Consider the following 22,116-nt stretch of genomic DNA (forward strand, 5'->3'; position numbering starts at 1 on the left):
AACAGCGCTGTTCTCTATGTAGTGGTCAGACCAGGTACTGCAGATCAGCTCTCTTTCATTTGAATGCAGTAACTCGGTTCTGCCACTAGACAGCGCTATCTACTTCCTGCTACATTCTATGTGTATCCACTGCTGAGAACAGCTGATCGGTGGGGGTTCCAGGGTGTCAGACCCCTCCACCAAATTAATATTAGTGACCTACAGTATATATGGGATGGGTCATCAATATTATCCTAGAATACCCCAGGAATTGCCCTTAAAGAGGTTTTGTGCAGCTAGAGTTCATGATATTATGGCATATGGCATAGTCCCGAATAGTCCCGGCACATCCAGACTGCCTTCAATGACGTCCCGTCCCATAATAAAATCCAGGAGATTCCCTTTATGCCCGTTTTGGGCAATCCATTGTCGGTCAAAACAAAGGGAAGTTTTTCAATAGTAGATCCCATGTAGGAGATCCTGGCACCATGTGGCCACATTTCCTACAATGCCCCTGCAGGAGAAATGAATTACTACATGGTATCCATTGGGCTGTCCATGTAATGCACGGACGTGTCAGGTCCTCCAGGGTATGGGACACTCTTTATAGATTGGTTAGATGAGAATCCTAAATAGGAACCTCACTGTATAACCTCAGGGTATAAAATAAGTGTAGAATGCAACGGGTCGCAGTTACTGGTAACGGTCGTCGTGTCATACTCGTCTTGACCACAGGCGGCAGTATCAGTCAGTAAACTCCTTTAGCTGGAGGACTTCTTTAACCATACGGCTAAGGATTAATACAGATGTTATTATTACCTGGTCGGTCAGAGCGCCTCCATGTTAGAAGACATCACAGCTGCGGCCGTTCTCACGTTACCGATACGGCAGGTGTTTTATGTAAAGGAAATATAAAGAATTCCATTCCGCACTTCAATTAAAGCAAAGAATAGCCATAAAAGTGTAAAATAACAACCTCCCGTCATATCCGCCAAGAGCCCTGACATCTCCTATTAGGGCCATTAATCTCGAGACATCGCGGCACGAAACGCGCTGGGAGTCGCTTTCTTTTGGACGTGACAAGATGATGAGTGTGTTCCGGTTTACACACTGATCCGTGACACAAATTCCAAGCTGTATTTTGAGATCACATTGTGGAAATGCCTCGTATCCTATTAGTCAGACCAACGTTCACTGTTTGGGCAACTTTTTGGTTTACACAGGAAATTGCCCTGAAAACCCCGTTAGGGCCTCATTCACATGTCAGTGTTTTGCATCAATGTGTGTAACCAGGCACCGATATCAGAGCTCTTGGAAAGGTTTGCACCTGTCCTGTGTTTTTGACCAGCTCCTGGTTTTGGCGTACAACCACTGACGTGTGAATAAGGCTTTATCTGGAGGCCTGGCCGGTATAGAAGGGAACTTGGAAATTCGGCTTCAAAAAAACACTAGTGCAAACGCTGCATCGTCACGTTTTCTCTCCATCCCATTGATTTCAAGATGGAATCCACCTAAAGATAGGTCATAGCTAGAGGAAAAAATCTGCTACTGACCCCCATTGAAATGAATGGTAGGCAGATTTTAAGTCTCAGCCCCCACGTTGCGGATATGCAGCATTTTTGTTGTTGCAGATTTTGCTGCAGTTTTTTTAGCCAAAGCCGGGACTGGATTGAGCAGAAGGGAGAAGTGTAAGAAGCTTCCTAGATATTCCTTATTCCTTTTGTAGCCAGTCCTGGGTTTTGTTTAAAAAACCTCCAACAAAATTTGCAACAAGAAAAGTTGACTTATTGTAACGTGGGGGCTTCAGCCTATGGCGGATTCCGCCTCAAAATCCTCCTGCAAAAACTCTATGTAAAGTCGCCCTAAGGGAGCATTCACAAGGGGCAAAATGGCGCGGAAATCACGCAGTGTGGGATTGCCACCAGAATCCGCGCGGTTAAAAAGCCTCTCAATAGAGTTCTATGTGGAGGTTATTTCACCACGCGGATTCTGGCAGCAATCCTGCATGGCATTCGTTTGGACACCGCATGAATTCCGCGCAGAGTCGCGCCAGAATCCGAGCCATTTTGCCCCATGTGAATGCTCCCTTAAAGGGTTGTCTGGCCCTAAATGCATACTTCCCATTCATGACCTATTCATAGGTTAGGATCATCTGTATGTGATCTGCGGGGGTCTGACGCCTGGACCCTACACAGATCAGCTGACCTGGAAGAAGCAGCAGACGGGGAAAGGAAGCCTAGTCCACTGTATAGTGGTGGCTCTGGTGCAGCTCCGATTTTATTAGGAGCAGGGCCTCTTCCACTTTTGCTTCTTTTTAGGCCGGGTTCACACGGAGTTACGTGCCGCGAGATTTGGCACGTAGACGCCGCGTGACCCTTTGCGTGCCGTACACGCTCCCATTCATTTCAATGGGAGCGGGGAGCGTATGCGCCGCGCTAGTTTGCGGCCGTGAATAAATGCACGGCCGCAAACTAGCGCGGCGCATACGCTCCCCGCTCCCATTGAAATGAATGGGAGCGTGTACGGCACGCAAAGGGTCACGCGGCGTCTACGTGCCAAATCTCGCGGCACGTAACTCCGTGTGAACCCGGCCTTAGACCTGAAAGCAGTTTGATCCATTGATGTGCATGGTTTCGGGCCCCCACAAAATAGTTGACAACCCATTTAAGAAAGAAGATGAGGGAGCAAAAAAAGTGTCCTCAAGATAGTGGGTACAGCAGTAACCAAACCACCCCAAAAACCTAAGGAGAGACTGTATAATGGAAGAAACAAGTGGCGCTTCCTCCTCTTACTACCAGGCTGTGGAGTCTGTAGGATAAACCCCTGACGCTGGGTTCACACCAGCGTTCGATCTCCATTTTCAGGTTTCCGTCTTCTGCATGCATGCCAAGTCTAGCTGTGAGCGCCGGTGAGTGTTTTATGCGCTCCACGGTGAAACCGTTTGTTTTTAAACCGGACACAGAGTACTGCATGTCTGACTCTGTGTCCGTTTTTAAAAAAACGGTTTCGCCGCGGAGAACATAAAACGCTCACCAGCGCTCACGGCCGGAGACTTTTCAAGCCCATTCTATGAAGGCAGGTTTCCGTCTCCTGCCCCTGTTTTGTGCAGGAAACGGAAACCTGCAGAATGGAGTCCCGGGCGCAGATGTGAACGAGCCCTGACTCCGACTCCACTGCCCTACTTACTGACTATATCCTTCACCTAGATCCTTCAAGTTCACTCACTACTTCTCGGATGATCCGTGTAGCGGCCGGAGTCTGACCAATGTAGGTTCTTTATGGCTGCGATGTCATTAAATTTCACAAGCCCAGTTACGTTATCAGGGGCCGTGGCGCTTCATATCAGACGACTGACTCAATATCCGACCACAAATACCCTCCAGGAGCCAACAGTAAAAAGGTTTACACAGTTTGTGAGGAATCTGAAGATGGAGTGAAGAACAATCGTCCTCTTTACGAGACCCTCCATAACTACTGGCTTCTAGTCGGTCGGCCTCGGTCACGCAGGTCACCGCTGACTTCTCGCTCACTCATTAAAGGCAGCGTGTGAAAGCCATCAGTCTGATCTGTCGCCAGCCGCCCCCCTCCACACATGAAAGGCCATAGCGTGGACACAGATGGACGCGTCGGGTCAAAGACGGTTGAACTGCACTTCCTTAGCGATGTCTATGTTTGTGTCGTCCCGTTGGTGTGTGGGTTCTGCCTGTCTCATGACTCCTGCTGTCTGACCCCCTCGTAACATTTAGGGAACTTCCCCCTCTGTCAGTATGTGTTTACCGAAACGGGCGGATGTGTTGCTGCTTGGAATTTCTTACAGTAACTTCTCAGGAGTGACATGACGTGAGGATTTCAGGAATTTGCCGGATTCCCTGAATATCGATCATTTCTTCTATGAACTATTAATATTATAAGAAATGTGAAGTTTATCGTGTTTATAAATCCTGGCGTTATTCCTCTGCCAGGCGTCGCAGGAAATCAATCAATATTACCGCGTGCTGTACGAGCTTTGGTATAACCGGCCTCTTATACCCCAAGGTGCGCACGTTAACCCCTTGAGACCCACCCGAACCCAAGCCACCGGGCCTCGTACCTTCTCTCGTTGTCGTCCAGGTGGGCGAAGAGAACGTTTTTGGAGATGGCTTTCGCCAGCGCAGTCATCGTCTTGTAGTCCTTTGGAATAACCTGCGGGAAAATATCACAAGAGGAATATTATTTTCATGTCCCTGGCATGGACGAGCGAGCGATTCTGCGAAGAATGCAAAACGTATCCAAGCTGACAAAAGGGCAGGACCTCTCATTTCACATAAGGGTAGAAGATCCTGAAGATTTAATAGAATTTTTTTTTTTTCCCCCCGGGATGCCGCTTACTTTTCATAAGAAAACCATTATTTTATTGTTTGCGGCTACACGTGTAGGTTACCTGGCCGCGGAATATAATTAAACTGAATATCGCTCTATCTCCCTGGCATCTGTCTTCAAGGAGCATGAAATCGTTCCTCTAGATTCTTATGTAAGGGGTTACACGGCCAGCTTAGTAAGGGGTAAAGCATAGCCATGCTACAGGGGTAGGGGGGATATGTGTTACTTATTTACTGTCATAGGAATCGATCACTGAAACTTTAATGCATTAGACCAGGGGTAGGGAACCTTGGGCTCTCCAGCTGCTGTGAAACTACAACTCCCAGCATGCTCCATTCACTTCTATGGGAGTTCCAAGAACAGCAGAGCAAGGATGCATGCTGGGAGTTGTAGTTTTGCAACAGCTGGAGAGCCGTACGTTCCCTACCCTTGCATTGGAGGATCTTTCCTGCTTTTCCCTGACCAGGGCTGTCAGCCATTTATGTGCTATACAATCAGGGTTGTCAGCCCTGGTTATATGCGTTACTGGTAAGGTAATCTGACAACCAATATGGCTGCCATTGCAACCCCCTACATCTAACTACATACGGCTTCCACCGTATGAAATGTCCTGACACACAGAGGGTTCCAGTGCAAAACCAGTATAACTTAGCATTGGTTTCCTCCCGCAGGGCCGCGCCAGTTGCACAGATGGATTGTCTATCCTCACAATGCACTGACCTCAGGTTACATGACATCACATGACATCGGTACAAGAGAGGTAAAAAGCCATTCCGGAGTCACTCGACGTTGTGTAGATATACATTGTGTGACATGACGTACAATGTTGTTGAAAAGTGGATTTGTTCTGTAAGTCGTGGCTGCGCTAACAATGGCACCACATGGGAGCTTTTACCTCGCCGCGTTTCAGGTCTGTAAATCGTCTCTAATGTTCTGGAGCCATTTAAGTGCATTTAGATCACGCAGGGCGATGTTTGTGCTGACAGATCATTGGATTTTAGTACAAAATAGCTCCTATGAGTCAAGTCCTGTGTGTGGCCGGGGTGGCGGAAATAACATTGGAGCCAGAGAGGAGAATTTCATCCTCAGCGCAGACTAGATTTTACCAAAAGTTGTGTTCAGCATTAGGATTACCCACAAATGTCCACATTGTCCTCTATCATATACCCCTATATATCACAGCTCAGCTTCTCTCCTCTATCCTATACCCCTATATATCACAAAGCTCAGCTTCTCTCCTCTATCCTATACCCCTATATATCACACAGGTCAGCTCCTCTCCTCTATCATATACCCCTATATATCACACAGGTCAGCTCCTCTCCTCTATCATATACCCCTATATATCACACAGCTCAGCTTCTCTCCTCTATCCTATACCCCTATATATCACACAGCTCAGCTTCTCTCCTCTATCCTATACCCCTATATATCACACAGCTCAGCTTCTCTCCTCTATCCTATACCCCTATATATCACACAGCTCAGCTTCTCTCCTCTATCCTATAACCCTATATATCACACAGCTCAGCTTCTCTCCTCTATCCTATAACCCTATATATCACACAGCTCAGCTTCTCTCCTCTATCCTATACCCCTATATATCACACAGCTCAGCTTCTCTCCTCTATCCTATACCCCTATATATCACACAGCTCAGCTTCTCTCCTCTATCCTATAACCCTATATATCACACAGCTCAGCTTCTCTCCTCTATCCTATAACCCTATATATCACACAGCTCAGCTTCTCTCCTCTATCCTATAACCCTATATATCACACAGCTCAGCTTCTCTCCTCTATCATATACCCCTATATATCACACAGTTCAGCTTCTCTCCTCTATCCTATATACACCCTATATATCACACAGCTCAGCTTCTCTCCTCTATCCTATAAACCTATATATCACACAGCTCAGCTTCTCTCCTCTATCCTATACCCCTATATATCACACAGCTCAGCTTCTCTCCTCTATCCTATACCCCTATATATCACACAGCTCAGCTTCTCTCCTCTATCATATACCCCTATATATCACACAGCTCAGCTTCTCTCCTCTATCCTATACCCCTATATATCACACAGCTCAGCTTCTCTCCTCTATCATATAACCTATATATCACACAGCTCAGCTTCTCTCCTATACCCCTATATATCACACAGCTCAGCTTCTCTCCTCTATCATATAACCCTATATATCACACAGCTCAGCTTCTCTCCTATCATATAACCCTATATATCACACAGCTCAGCTTCTCTCCTCTATCCTATACCCCTATATATCACACAGCTCAGCTTCTCTCCTATCATATAACCCTATATATCACACAGCTCAGCTTCTCTCCTCTATCCTATACCCCTATATATCACACAGCTCAGCTTCTCTCCCTCAGCCATATTGTTTCAATCCGTTCGTTCCAAACCTGAGATTCCCTTTAGGCTACAAGGGATTCCTCACACTGTGTAATACCCGGCTCTCTCCATCCCGTGCTCTGTGGTCGATGACATTCACCTACAGATTAATTATAATTCACTACCTCTCCAAAACAGAAAGATAACCCAGAGGTCTAGTGCAGAGATATGTCCAGAGATACCGGACTTGTTTTTACTTGAATATTTCCATCAGACGCCACCTGTACTTAATTCCTACCTGCCCCGGAGGCAACAAGTTCTATGCCAACGTGCACGAAAATCATCCGACTACCATCGACATCCAACAATTCTCACTGTCTGAGAAACTATGCATCCTTCCTCTGTAGACAAAAGCAATATCCTGGGGTGATTATAAGATTGCTCGGCAGTGACAGAGGTTAAGCCGCTCTTAAAGGGATCCTTCCACAGGCAATTTCCACCTTCCATGAGGCCACTGCCAGATGAATGGCCCATCTACAGCTATGAGAAATGAGGTCCCTTTAAAGGAACGGGATCAATGTAATGTTATAATGGACAGAGATTAACACGACGGGGTTCCTGGATTACGGACACTTGTGCGGTGAAATCTACTGAGTGCGCTTTTAGTGGTGAGAAGCCAAAAGCTTAGCGCAACCTGAATTTGGGCAGTAAATGTATTTCTGTGCGGTAACAATATCTGAGGAATGTGAAGATGTGAATCTAATCTCCCAGTCCCAAGTAATGAAAGACTTGAGAAATTCTCCACCGTGTAAAGCAACGACTGAAGACCAAAAAGACGGAACGCAACAATGTAACAAAAATAGACACATAGATGTTTTATAGAATTCATTTCGTGACTTCAATTGTAAGAAACAATCAGATCATTCAGAATAATAAAGTAAGCAGGGGGCGATGTCTGTGACCTTCTCCATTATTACCAATGAGGGGTGTAACTTGCTAATTTATTAGTGGGGCCCTCACTTATCCAGGCTTACAAAACATGGCTGCCATCTTCTTCACAGGAAGTGACATCACATCTGTTGATCATACGGCCATGCTCCAGCTCAGTCCCATTCAAATGGATAAGACTAAGGTGCAGCATGACCATGTCACCAAAGGACATGATGTCACTTCCTGAGAAGAAGAAAGCAGCCATGTTTTCTCAGTCCCGGACAACCCCTTTAAAGGGATTCTACCATTTAAACACTTTTTTTTCTAGTTGACACGTCGGCATAGCCTTAAGAAATGCTATTTGTCTCCTACCTTTATCAGTCGCCTCCGGCTCGCCGTTCAGTAGAAATACTGGTTTTTACCGGTATGCAAATGAGTTCTTTCGCAGCACTGGGGGCGGGCCCCTGCGCTCAGACAGCACTGGGGGCGTTTCCAATGCTGTGAGAGAACTCTCTCCAGCGATGCTTCCATCTTCAACATCCGCCTCTTCATCTTCTTTTGCGGCTGGGGTCAGACTTGTGCTCCTGCGCAGTCGGCTCTAACATCGGGACCCAGGCAAAGCTGAGTGCACAGGCCGACCTGCAGCCATTTTTTTAGAGGCCGCTTACACGCGCATGCGCAGTACGCTCCTGTTCTCCATAGAACTACAGGAGTGTACTGCGCATGCGCGTATAGCGGGTTAAAAAAAAAATGGCTGCCGGCCAGCCTGTGCACTCGGTTCTTGCCTGCGTCCCGATGGCAGACCCGACTGCGCAGACGCCAGACTGTGACCCCAGCTGGAAGAAGACGCAGAAGAGGTGGTTGCTGTTGAAGATGGAGGCGTCGCTGGAGAGAGTTCTCTGGTAGCATTGGGGACACCCCCAGTGCTGTCTGAGTGCTGGGGCCCACCCCCAGTGCTGCAAAAGAACTAATTTGCATACCAGTAAAAACTGGTATTTCTGCCTCCGGCGGGCCGGAGGCGACTGATAAAGGTAGGAGACAAATAGCCTTTCTTAAGGCTATTCTGACGTGTCAACTAGAAAAAAAAGTATTTAAATGATAGGATCCCTTTAATTCATCAATGCAAAGATTAAGAAACCGCCCATCAGGTCCCCCCTCTATTACCTTTCTAACATAAGACACGGCGTCTTCCTCTGTATACACTTCAGCGCTGACTCCCCCTCTTCTGCGCCGGGCTTTAACCACGGGGTTCGGAGGCGGAGGAGAGATTTCGTCATCATGAGAATCCGACTGAGAGTTTGACTTCTGCTGAGCCAATATCTGCTTGCATTCTTCCTGCAAACACAGAATGACAAAGGTGTAAATGAATATCCTGTCCATATAATAGTATGGCCGAGCATATCCTATGGAACCTGCAGATAGCGAACGAGAACAAGACTCCCATCCAACGCTATATGGTGCATGTCCTGTTCAGTAAGACCATGACGGGGTTAAACGTTGCAAAATAATCACAATACAGTACAGGGGTTATCGGCAGCTTCTTCCATTAGGGTCCCAGTCACATCAGGTTTGGGCAGCACGCTTCCATACATCTGCCACTGACTTTCCGTGCAGAAAACTGCACCGTATACAGCATATGGAGGAATGTGCAAAGCCTTTGGTACTTCCAGTGTAGGCACAAGATATTCCTTTTTTGCTATAAGCACATAAAGTTGTGACACTGCTAATAAATGTGATGCGATGGGAGGCTAAGGCTGGGTTCACACCTGCGTCAGATTCTCCATAAGAGACTACGCTGCAGATTCTTCCATTTTTTCTCCGCCGGTTTCAGTATAAAAAAGTTGGGACACTCAACAGACACCGGGCAGACCCCATTAAAGTCTATGGCGGATCCCTGGCAGACCCCATTAAAGTCTATGGCGGATCCCTGGCAGACCCCATTAAAGTCTATGGCGGATCCCTGGCAGACCCCATTAAAGTCTATGGCGGATCCCTGGCAGACCCCATTAAAGTCTATGGCGGATCCCTGGCAGACCCCATTAAAGTCTATGGCGGATCCCTGGCAGACCCCATTAAAGTCTATGGCGGATCCCTGGCAGACTCAAATGATGGAAAGCTGAGTGCAAGTGTGAACCTAGCCTAAGACTATATATCCTGAAAATGTCTATGAACACCTAAATGTAGAATATAGTGAGGCAGAAATCCCCTATATAAGTTACATTACATATAGGACAATACGATGGCACCCCTAGTGGTCAGATCATCACATAGCACAATAAACAATTCACTAAAACAAGACAATCACTAATCGTACTCTGTATACTGTATACGCTGTATACACTGCATACAATCCCCTCCTAACACTGATCTGCCATATACACACATAGCAGTGACACGGCTAGTAAATGTCATATGAACAGGAGCCTCACGCTGTCCCTATTACATGAAAACAGTCCTAAAATTTGTGTAAACACCTTTATATAGATGTCAGTGTATGTATGTAGAAACAGCCAAGTTACTCAACACCCCACACATAGTACAATACGACAGCGCCCCTAGTGGTCAGATCATCACAATGCAATAAACAATTAGGGTGCATTCACATGGAGTAAAATGGAGTGTAATTTGGAGCGTTTACGGAGCGTTTACGGAGCGTATACGGAGCATTTACGTAAACGCTCCGTAAACGCTCCGTAAACGCTCCAAATTACACTCCATTTTACTCCGTGTGAATGCACCCTTACTCATCCCCAAATGTCTGCAGGATGGTTTGATGGCATTCTTTAGTCGAGGGGCAAGAATCCAAAAATTTCTGTACATGGGGTCTTTTACTTTTGGAAGAGATTTTCCGCTTTGGCTTATGAGCCTTATTTCATACGACTTCTGTGAAAGTCGGTCATTGATTCATAGGAGTTACCTTCCTATAGGGGGCAGTAGAGGCGCGGTTATTATGTTTCCAACTAGGAAAACTAATTTGTATAACTTTTCCCAGAATTCCAAAGGCAGCAACTAAGTGTCCTACACGGTTACCGCGGGATTTTCAACGAGACAAACTATCCCTCCTACCCGACAATGGCCAATGGACCTGATCGACTTTAAAGGGGTTCTTCAACTCATTTTTATTGCTGACTAGCATATGCCCGCGGCTTCGACTACAAGTTGGTGTTGGTGCTGAGCCGTTTATATTTAGCCAATTGCTGTTGTGGATGATCCACCTGCTCCTGCGTCTCGGCTCTGCTACATCGCTGCATATGCGCGGCATACTCAGTTGTATGTACATCTCTGCATATGGAGAGCGTACTCAGCTGTGCTACAGCGCTGCCTAAGCTCTGCTACATCTGGCCATTTGGATTATAGGGGTGTTCTTATGTCAGTGTGTGAGCAGGTTCTGGATGTTGCTGAAATGTGCAAAAGTTCTCCCCCCTCCCCCATCAGAGGCAGAACAACACATTCCCCGTCATACTCACTGAAGCTACACCCAATATACTCCTCTTGTCCAGACACATCCTGCATGTTCTGTAGTCTCCTGATCTTCAATGAGACTCCATTTTCTTCAGCTTTCACACTGTCCAGCTTCATCCTATATAGCTCCACCCACAAAATAGTGTGTAGCTCCGCCCACTGCCTAGCAGGATCCTATCCTAGAATAGCTCAAGGACCTGTGATGATGTCATCACAGGTCCTTTAGTATTGTGTGAACCTACATTCCTTCACTGTGGTCGTGTAGTGACGTCATTTACTGGGATAAAAAGTAGCCTATGTTTTAATCGGGGTTCCTATCTATGTATGTGGCAAATTTCATGCAAATCCGTTCAGCCGTTTTTGCGTGATTGAGGAACAAACATCCAAACCCACAAATCCTATCCTAGGATTAGTAGGATAGGATCTATTCTTAGGACCCCCAATGATCAGCCCTTTGAAGGGGCCCCTTCTCTGTTGACACTGCACATCATCTGTGCTCCATTGACTTCTATGGGACGAGTTTGTAGTTATCACATCATGCAATGTAAACACAGAAGGGGCCCTTTGAAAGGGCTGATCATTGGGGTCCTGGAAAAATATTACATTTTTTAAAACTATTTCGTCGAAATCAGCAATGGAGGTGTGAACTTAGCCTTAGTGTGCATGGTAGGGACAACACATGGATGGGCCCATTCATTTCCAGCAGTGAGCAAGAATAGGACCCCCTACAGGTGCTCATGATAATACACAGGCGTACGTATGGGGCCATAGAATATAATGGGTCAGTATGCAAGCTGTGTTTTTCAATGCACCCCCTCTTGTGTCTAGGCCAGGGGTAGGGAACCTTCGGCTGTGAAACTACAACTCCCAGCATGCTCCATTCACTTCCATGGGAATTCCAAGAACAGCAGAGCAAGTATGCATGCTGGGAGTTGTAGTTTTGCACCAGCTGGAGAGCCGGACGTTCCCTACCCCTGCTCTAGAGCTTTCATGTGACCCCTTGCTAATTTTTATTGGATTTTTTTTTAATTTTAGGAGATTCTGACTTTTTTTTTTTAGCCTGAATTTCCTTCACCCCAGCATCGCCCTAGAGCGGGGTCTGAGGATATGGCAGATCAGATTGTCTCTAAACACTGGATAAACCATTTATCTGCGAGGCTCGAGTGAGTCAGTCCAGATCCGAGTAATACGATTACGCACTCAGATTTCCTGGGTAAATGTCAAAGCAATTTCTGCTCATGGACGTAAAACAATGTTGAAAGACTTTCCTCAGATCTCCCCACAGTTATTAAAAAATTGATACCCAACGTGACCACGAAAATGAGAGAAGAGGCGAAAAATGAAACCCGGTACAAAATGATATTAAAAACGGCAATCAAAGCATATTTTGGAAATCCAAAATTGTGCGGCCGGCCTGGCGTGGTCAAGCAGAGAAGTAATTTGTAATCCCTTCTCCCTGTGGTTTAGCAGTTGTGCTACAATGATGAGATGGGACCTGCTGAACCTTGTAGCTGAGGACAGCGCAAAGGGTCGGCTCAGACAACCCCACGAAGATCCCGTCTCATCACCTGAGCGCAGTAATATTCGGATGAATGGCCAACACTGTAAAAAATGGAGGGTTTGAGGCAGCCAAAGCAATGGCCGCTGTTTGTTGGAGGCTTCTGATCGAGCTCATAAAGGGGTCCAAGCAGGTGGCTACCCAGTATGACGTCCATATGTCCTGATAGGGTTACCAACCCCATCAATATCGAATCTCATTATAGTCTATGGGAAAAAATGCTCGTGTCAGGGGAAACCACTATTCAACTAAAGGAGAGTCACCAAGTCCACAAATAGCAGGAGGAGAGTGTTTAGGAGGAGCGCTGTGCAGAGCGCACGGACCTCATTATAGTCTATGGGGTCTGTGTGCTATAACTGCACAGCGCTTGCATTTGCACTGATAGAAAGTAAGCTCCCTCGTAACAGCAAGCTGCCAGCTCTCCTGACTAGCAAAGACGAGCCTGCGGCAAATCAACGCTGGTTCTGCAGCAGGCTCGTCCTTGCTAGTCAGGAGAGCTGTCAGTTTGCTGTTACGAGGGAGCTTACTTTTTCTCATAGGAATGAACAGACCAACATTGATTGGCCAGTGTACAGCATTCGGCCAATCAATGCTGGTCCTGCCGGAGGCTCGTCTGTGAGGAGGCGGAGTCTAAGATCGGACCAAAATGGAGACTGCTATGGTCCGATCTTAGACTCCGCCTCCTCACAGACGAGCCTCCAGCAGAACCAGAGTTGATTGGCCGAATGCTGTACACTGGCCAATCAACGCTGGTCTATTCATTCCTATGAGAAAAAGTAAGCTCCCTCATAACAGCAAGCTGCCAGCTCCTAGCAAGGACGAGCCTGCTGCAGAACCAGTGTTGATTTGCCGAATGCTATACACTGTATAGCATTCGGCCAATCAATGCTGGTTCTGAATTGAATATTTATTGCGAATAGCTAATAGTATTCGATCGAGTACGAATATTTCGAATACCGTAGTATTCAATCCAATACCTACTCGATCAAACACTACTCACTCATCTCTAGTGCACATCAAATATGACATACAAACTGCACCTAAAAAGAACAATTTTGGAAGATGGGTAAATTTGTGCACCAAAATGGTCATGGCTAAGAACCATCTAACTATTCTACATATTTACGAACTTGAAAAGACGGAATATAGCGCAGATCTGAGCAAGAATAAAATGGTACAAACAAGGATCGGAGCTAACAGCTTCAGGCTCAGTGACACATTGTACGGACATCTACAGCTTTGAAGTATGGGAGGAAATTGCAAACCCGGGGAGAACATACAAACTCCTTGCAGATGTTGTCCTTGGCAGGATTTGAACCCAGGACTCCAGCGCTGCAGTGCTAACCACTGAGCCACCGTGCTGCCAAACAGAAACGTTTTTTTGTTCAGCAGCTTCAGTTAAAAAATGAATTTCCAACAAATACCACTCTAGTCAATTGGGTCATTTTAAGGATCAGATTGGGTCAATTTTTCCTTTTTTTTGGTCCCCCGAATGACTAGAAGGACAGAAACAACGGTGCAGGTGTGAACCAGGCGTAACCCGCATGACCGTCACATGACATTCTTGTCATAACAAATTTTGCATAAATGAATAGTAGGGAGGATTGTAAGAAACTTTGTAATATGTCTTATCAGAGAAAATTGCCACGTTCTGTTCTTATCAGGCTGTTTCCCGTCTTCACCTCCCCTGCTAAACTGACTTTGACTCTGAACGCCCCCTGCCAAAATGGACTGGCGGTCACATGACTCTATAGAAGTCTATACAAAGGAGTCTATACAGTCTATACAGAGGAGGAGGAATGAACGGGAAGTGCAGAAGGTTTAGACTTATGCTGGAGCTAAGGAGCAGTTTTCTAAGACAACCAAAGCACATTATCCACATGAGTCCAGTTCAGTACTTCTCTATATATGTCCTGCATGATTTGTAGAGCAGATTCTCCTCTACTGACTGAGTGCAGAGTATGACAGCTAGACTCCTCAGACTTTACATAGAGCCTGCAGAGGGGCAGACTGCTAAAACTGCAAAATATAAGTCATATACTGACCAGAAATAGTCTTACCCCTCATCTACACACAAAACAGTTTACCCTGAGAAGTGAAATCTCATGTTTTAGTAAATATTTGTATTCACCATCATATCCCAATTCTGTAGCATCTTTTTATACCCCGTTCCTCTGTTATTCCTCCTGGAAACCTGTAAATAAACTGACATGGTGGTGTTACCAGGTGAGGCTGCCTGTGCACAGGTTGACATTGTCCCATGAGTCTATGTAGGCACACATTCAGATTACCAGGAGAGCAGTAACACCCAATACTAAGGAATTCATATATTTTCAGGAAGAATAACAGAGTAACAGCACAATAGAGAGTTATAGGAAAAGATGATGGAGAAATATCATGTTCTGGGGAATGCAAGTATATACTATGATCGGCACGTCAGGAGAGGTGACGGCGCCTGAAGATGTTCCAGCAAAATAAGTCACAAATACCCAAAATAAGTCACAAATACCCAAAATAAGTCCCAATCATGTAAATGCATAAAAAGCAACTAAACAACAGATGTCAAGAGATTACAAAGGAACATCCCGCTCTTTCGGAAACTTCCAAGGAGTTGGCAAGCCTTCCAGTATATACCAGCAGCAGCGGAGGATGGTAGCTGACCACAGCCCGGGCGCCCAACAACTGCGGCCAAACACATCACAGACACGCAACACGTGTGACGAGACAATGAAGATAAAAGTTGAGCTTACCATGTGACACAGCGACGGCTCGAGTCTGAGCACCCTAAATAAACAGCATTACTGGGATCTTGTGTCTGAGCAGAGTCTTGCCCGGGTACAACTTCCAGCCATGAATTCCAGGGCCATGGCGGCGATCTCCGGGGCCGCTGCCTTCACAAGACATCCCGCTGTCCCATAAGCCCGGCAGCGACAGGCGACTTGTAGGGATTGTAGTGCTCGTGTACGAGGAGCTCTCCAGACATCAGCGATCAGGCGAGCCGTGTGGACCCGATTGCGGAATATTTCTACGGTAAACAGCTCGCTATTCTTACGTTACCATGACAACGAGCCAGTTCTGAGTCTCACTCTCTCAATTGCACAGATCATGTTAAATAGCTCCGAATCCTGTCCATTTACACCTGGGGTGTGCACCGTGTAATTTGGGGGGGGGGTGGGAGGGCATAGACAAGCTCCACGGACGCGCCGAGCACATAGCACGCTTCTTTGGCGAAAAGACGGAAAATTGCAAAAGCTCAAACTTCCTGGATTACTGCTCGTTGGCACTGCAGAAAGTATATACCTGTATATGGGGACGCCATTAGGAATGTCAGGCCCCAGGCGAGCAAGAGGTCTGACCGCCGTCAGCAAGGTGGGGTGCGAAGTGTTGGGAATATATAGTGGCGGGGACCATGGGGGTACTTATAGTGATATGGTGAATATATATGGGCCCTTGACCCTGAGGGGGCCCCAATGGTCTCTCTGTCACATAATATATACCGTTATTCTAAATAGCATAAGGTAGGGGGGGAAGGACACTGCTTGGCCTAGATGTCACCTCGCCCACTCCATATGTCAGCAGGCTATAGAAATAAACTAGGGAGTATTCTATATAACCTGCCCTGTATATTATACGCACACAGCCTGGCTTCTGTATGAAGTGCAATGAGTGTCCTGGGCCATGCCAGGATGGGGTAGGGGGCCCGGCTGACTCAGGGGCCCACTGGAGGATTCATCTGGTCACCTGCGGCCCAGTCCAAGCCTGGGAAAATCTATCAGTAGGGTAAAAACAAGCTCCAAAATTTTTAATTACCGTAATCTAGAAGACCACTAGGGGGCGAACTGACCCGGCTCCACATTCATAATACAGTAAAAATGGGCAACTAAAATTTCTCTAATTAAAAATCAATGCAAATGAGATCACCATAAGAAGTAAATACATGCTAATAGTGAAATGGAATAAAACCAGTAACACTCCATTTAATGCAGAGAGTTCATGTGTCCACTGAAGTCTATGGAAGCGACGGAAAGAATATGGCGAGGAGCACTGGACTCTTTCTGTAACTCCTGCAGATGTCAATGGAGAGGGCTGAGGCCCATTTTCCCGGCGGCGCATGGGCACCACCATTTTGCCGGTGATCGCCAGCGCCTGGAACAAGCTCCAGGGCCGTCGTCACGTTGGCATGTCAGCCAGGAGCCTTGTAAAGGCTCCCCGGCCTGTCTGCAGTGCTTTTCTTTTGCAGGTTGCTCTATGCAGCCTGCAAAACAATGATGATTTTTTACAATGTATTGCAATGCATTGCATTAGTGATCAGACCCCCTGGAGTTTACCCCTAGGGGGTCTAATAAATGTGCGGTGCGGACATCTACCCACTGACGTGTATGGAGAAAGCAGCAAAGAACTGGTGAACTTGATGGGATCCTCACGGATTCATGGCACAGCTACCATAAATGTATCCAAGCTGTAGAGACGTGACTCAAGTAAAATCAGATTATTGCATCTTCAGACATCCTAAAATAACCTGCGCTGTGCGGTGTATCCAGAGCCTTACGGGGGCCGCCCAGGACTCCAGCCCTCAGTCTATTGACATTTGTATTACACGTCTTACCCACAAGCAAGACAGACTGTCCTGCTGCAAAAACAGGAGTTATATTTGATTCTGGGATAAAATTGGATGGTTGTGACAAACGCCCTATTCACTGAGTCACCTGCCCTCCCTGCACGACAAGTCCTACCCATATTGGTTGGATGCCCAGGAGTCCCCAGATCACTCCCATCCAAGTATATACTGTGGGCGGCATTCTATACAACCTCATCATGTTCTGCATTTAGAATCCATTTTATTTTAATTAAGTTAATTTAGGAATTGAACAAAGAATCAGAAACAACCCTGGAAAGAACAGCCGCACTTCTGTACAGCCTGGTGTAGTGTAATGTACCTGCAAGTACAGCATATAATGGACAGGGGGGTAATACAGACACCGCTAAGCCCCTCTTGGAGACCGCTATATGAATGGTCAGTGTGATGTCCGGGTTGTTCCCACGTAGCATACTGATCCATGCACTTCTATGGGCCCGTACACATGACCGTGAATGACGCATTCGTGTGTGCGGGCCGACAGTCCAGGCTGCAAAATATGGAACAGGTCCAATTCCTGTCCGATTATGCGGCCCTGCTCCGTGGCTCCTATTCATTGAATGAAAGGAATGACATCCCCATGCGCCGCCCGTGCCATACACTCACAGCAGCCTGGTAGCACACAACCCATGACTTAAGGCCGGGGCACCATGTGGCATAAACTGCAAAAACTATGGCGTTTTACAGTCCTTGCAAAATGGATTTTAGCGAATCCCTCCACATATAGTGGAAAAATACAGTGTTTCCGTAGGTATAATTGGCATCCTGCAATTTACAAAAACGCAACGGTTTTGGAGATCTCAACGTGTCCACTGCGATTTCCAAAACCGTTGCGTTTTTGTAAATCGCAGGATGCCAATTATACTTACAGAAACACCGTGGGTTTCCCCATAGATATAATGACAACAGAAAGTCCACAGTCTGCAGACTTTCTGTGAAAATTGCCGCAGGAAAATTTGCGTTTTTTCCCGCAGCACTTTTTTGTTGCACGACGCTACGTGGGGCACTAAAGCGCTGCGGGAAGAACCGCTGCATGAACGCATTGCGGTTCTTTCCGCAGCGCTTCTAAGAGAAAGTGGAAAGTGTACTTTCTCTTAACATATCTACGGGAACGCCGCCAGCGTTTCCATAGATATAATTGACATGCTGCGATTTGCAAAGCTGCAACAGCTTTACAAATCGCAGCGTGTCCGCACTGCAATCTTTTCCGCAAAGTGGGGATGGGATTCGCATGAATCCCATCCACTTTGCCCGCACTGTACAATGCCGTGATTTTTCCCCCAGCGTCTCCGCTGCGGGCAAATCGTGGCGTTTCCGGTCCGTGGGGCCCGGGCCTAAAGGGGTTTTCTCAAGAACACAACAATTTTTTACATTTGTAGACAATTAAAAGTTCAACATTTTTGCAACTATAAATAATGAATACATTTCCTCCAACCATCTTAGCGGTGATGACTTTCGTCTTGATTGTTTGCCAATAGCTATGACCATTGTTGTTTCTCTATCGTTAGCTGAAGTTTGTACAATGGACGAAGGTGGACGGGTCATGTTGAGATCCTCTCCTCTCATAGGACACCAGGATGGCAGTTCTAGCTGTGTTGCTTTCAGAGATATCATCAGATGAGAACAGTCAGGATTGATAAAGTTATATAAAGCTGCAGCAGCTTCCAATCCTGAAGGTGAGATCTCCAGAACAGATATCAATGTGTGATCATTAGGGGTCCAACACTATCAAGCACGGTCTTCCGTTTCTTTTTTGGCTATTGCCATTTCAGGACATGCATAAAATATCCAATGCAGATCCTGACATGACTGAGCTGTGCTGACCATGATCCAATGTTTCTGTCCAGCCTAAGAGATTCACACATTATATGACATTGTTACTGCGGATGTGGCCACGTACAAAGCCTAGATCTGGCCCTAACGCTATCAATGATACAATAGATCAATATCTTGGCTCCTATAAGGTGCGTCACCCACAGTGCTGGTCCCCTGGTCTCCTCGAATCTCGGCTGACTTCCTCATTCACATGACATCATTGACCTCTACTCACTGACACCCCATGGAGAATACAATACTGGAATGTAAAAAGAGGAAGATCATAAAAGAGGAAGCATGCACAGATATCTATCCATCTACGGTATGTGACCATTATTTATATCGCCAACATATTCCGTTCACATCCGCACTCAGCTCTCTCTACCATAAGCAGAGGCGGTTCCGATAATAGAAAGAGAATGGACACGCCGGCATATGAGAGGAGAACGTACAAAAATCAGGAAGAGACTGTGTGATCAGAATCAAACCCACCAAATTCTCCATTTATTGGGGGCAGTACCCACTAATGCCCTGCAGAGGGAGTCCTGCTCACCGTATACTATAGACAGAAGCCTCCATAGACAGTAAAAAGTCGAATTTACCTACAAACTCAGAGGGGTAAATTTACTAATATTGTTAGGTTGTGGACAGTGTAACTGCACCAGGTTTATTACAGTGTCTGGCGCGGGGTGATAAAGCTGGGGTACCTTTGCATTGTCCGCCCCCTATCAATTGGCTGAATTTCAGCCAGAATTTATCACCAAAATTTTGGAGCAATTTGTGCATTTGAACGATAAAAATTAAATGCACACTCCAAGGAAGGCCTATAACATAAATCTGCACTGATCCTGACCCTGCGATGGCCTGGCCGGCTGCCATCTTGTCTGCGGTGGTGACGTCATGTCGTGGGGACCCACATCAGTCTATTTTGGCCTCAGCTGAATACCGCAGAAAACGATGCAGCAGTCTCATGCATTTTTATTTTTTTAGCCCATTTAAGCCATGCCCCTTTCCTGCTAAGCCACTCCCACTTGTCTAACATGTCAGGAAAACGTTATCTCAAGCTAGATCTACCAAGATGCACCAAACTATACAACAGTATTTGAAATGTTGGTCACAGTGACTAGAAAGGCATTAGGGAACTTAATTTTGGACCCTCGAACATCACCAGCGGCTCCTGCATCCAGAGTCGCACTTTAGAGTCATGTCCGTGAGTCAGATTCCTGATGGCCAAACCCCAGTTATCCCAGTATCCTAGGAGCCACCTGAACTAGTCATGGTGGGCGGTACCTGAGCCTCGGGATCACGGTCCCTGGGTGGTCATTCCTGCGCTATATTACACCTACAAGACACGATAGATGAGTTTTCCACGTCAGCTGGGTCCCCTCCTGCCTCCACAGCCGCGTCTGAGCCGCGTGCATGCCTGGCATCGTCCTGGCCTATTCTCTTCTTTTGCGCATGTGCCCCCTCCTGCCCTGGTAATTGAGAGCACTTTTCCCGCCAGCTCACCGCTCTGTATCCCCAGAACAGGAAATAATAGAGGTAATCCGGTGATTTTGGTGTTATATTAAAGCTGAGAGCCCTGTCTTTCACATGACACCAGAAGTGCAGTCCTATAGTGTCCTATAGGGCCTGAGATATAACTGTGGCCCCTCCGGCCTTGTATTAGAGTCTGCACACCGAGTGAAAGCAGTCGACAGATTTCAGGGAAACAAAGTAAGAATAAAAATCTGCACAATTTCACAGAAAACAGCCAAAATTTGTTAAAGAGGACCTTTCATCAGATCGGGCACAGGCAGTGCTACGGGGGCAGAGCACAGACACATCCAGCGCCCCCCATACATTTTGTATTTCTGCACAAAACCCCTTTAACGGGTTGACAACACAACCAGACACAATATGGAGGACGTCACCGCCCGACTACTGACCTTCTCCAGCTTCTCAAAGTGTTCTCTCAGGAACTTCATGGGCCGCTCGGGTTTGGCAATGCACAGGTTCACAATACATTCCTTCAGGATCTGCTGGATGTTAAATTTCTGCACGTAGATTTCGCAGCCTTTTAAACTTTCGTCTTCTATATTGGACGAAGATGAAGAAGCCATCTTGGATTATCGGAGCGAGCTGCTGTAAGCCTAGGAAGACAGTGAAGGTCTGAGTTACTGAGTGTCCGCATCTGGAAATGGAGGAGGGGCGGGGGGGGGGGTATTCCTTTAATCTGGCATTTGATAATCCAAAAAAAGTAAAATGTATCCATGACGTGACATACGGGGGGGGGTCACTACTGGGGGGATTCACTACTGGGGGGACTCAATACTAGGGGGAATTACTGGGGGATTCACTACTCTACTGGGGGGATTCACTACTAGGAGGGATTCATTACTAGAAGGGATTCACTACTGGGGGGGATTCACTACTAGGAGGGATTCACTACTGGGGGGATTCACTACTGGGGGGGATTCACTATAAGGGGGATTCACTACTAGGAGGGATTCACTACTAGGGGGGATTCACTACTCTACTGGGGGGATTCACTACTGGGGGGATTCACTACTAGGAGGGATTCATTACTAGGGGGATTCACTACTAGGGGGGATTCACTACTCTACTGGGGGGATTCACTACTGAAGGGATTCACTACTAGGAGGGATTCATTACTAGAAGGGATTCACTACTGGGGGGGATTCACTACTCTACTGGGGGGATTCACTACTGGGGGGATTCACTACTAGGAGGGATTCATTACTAGAAGGGATTCACTACTGGGGGGGATTCACTACTAGGAGGGATTCACTACTGGGGGGATTCACTACTGGGGGGGATTCACTATAAGGGGGATTCACTACTAGGAGGGATTCACTACTAGGGGGGATTCACTACTCTACTGGGGGGATTCACTACTGGGGGGATTCACTACTAGGAGGGATTCATTACTAGGGGGATTCACTACTCTACTGGGGGGATTCACTACTGGGGGGATTCACTACTAGGAGGGATTCATTACTAGAAGGGATTCACTACTGGG

General features: G+C 46.7%; 1 protein-coding gene across 3 annotated transcripts in view; it reads right to left on the reverse strand.

Annotated features, from left to right (window-relative positions):
- The window catches only part of PRKAR1B (protein kinase cAMP-dependent type I regulatory subunit beta), a 107,228-nt gene that overhangs the window by 78,856 nt on the left and 6,256 nt on the right, over nucleotides 1-22,116 (reverse strand). For 2 of the 3 annotated variants that reach the window (XM_075285082.1, XM_075285083.1), the window contains exons 2-4: nucleotides 21,023-21,226; nucleotides 8,788-8,958; nucleotides 4,070-4,161 (exon numbers count right to left, since the gene is read on the reverse strand). In XM_075285082.1, the coding sequence (XP_075141183.1) occupies nucleotides 4,070-4,161; nucleotides 8,788-8,958; nucleotides 21,023-21,196 (437 nt within the window). In that variant the 5' untranslated portion in view covers nucleotides 21,197-21,226. The remainder of the gene's footprint in view (nucleotides 1-4,069; nucleotides 4,162-8,787; nucleotides 8,959-21,022; nucleotides 21,227-22,116) is intronic. The other variant, XM_075285084.1, reaches the window with a different exon arrangement.

Source organism: Leptodactylus fuscus, chromosome 8 (assembly GCF_031893055.1).
Source record: "Leptodactylus fuscus isolate aLepFus1 chromosome 8, aLepFus1.hap2, whole genome shotgun sequence".
Taxonomy (NCBI): Eukaryota; Metazoa; Chordata; class Amphibia; order Anura; family Leptodactylidae; genus Leptodactylus; species Leptodactylus fuscus.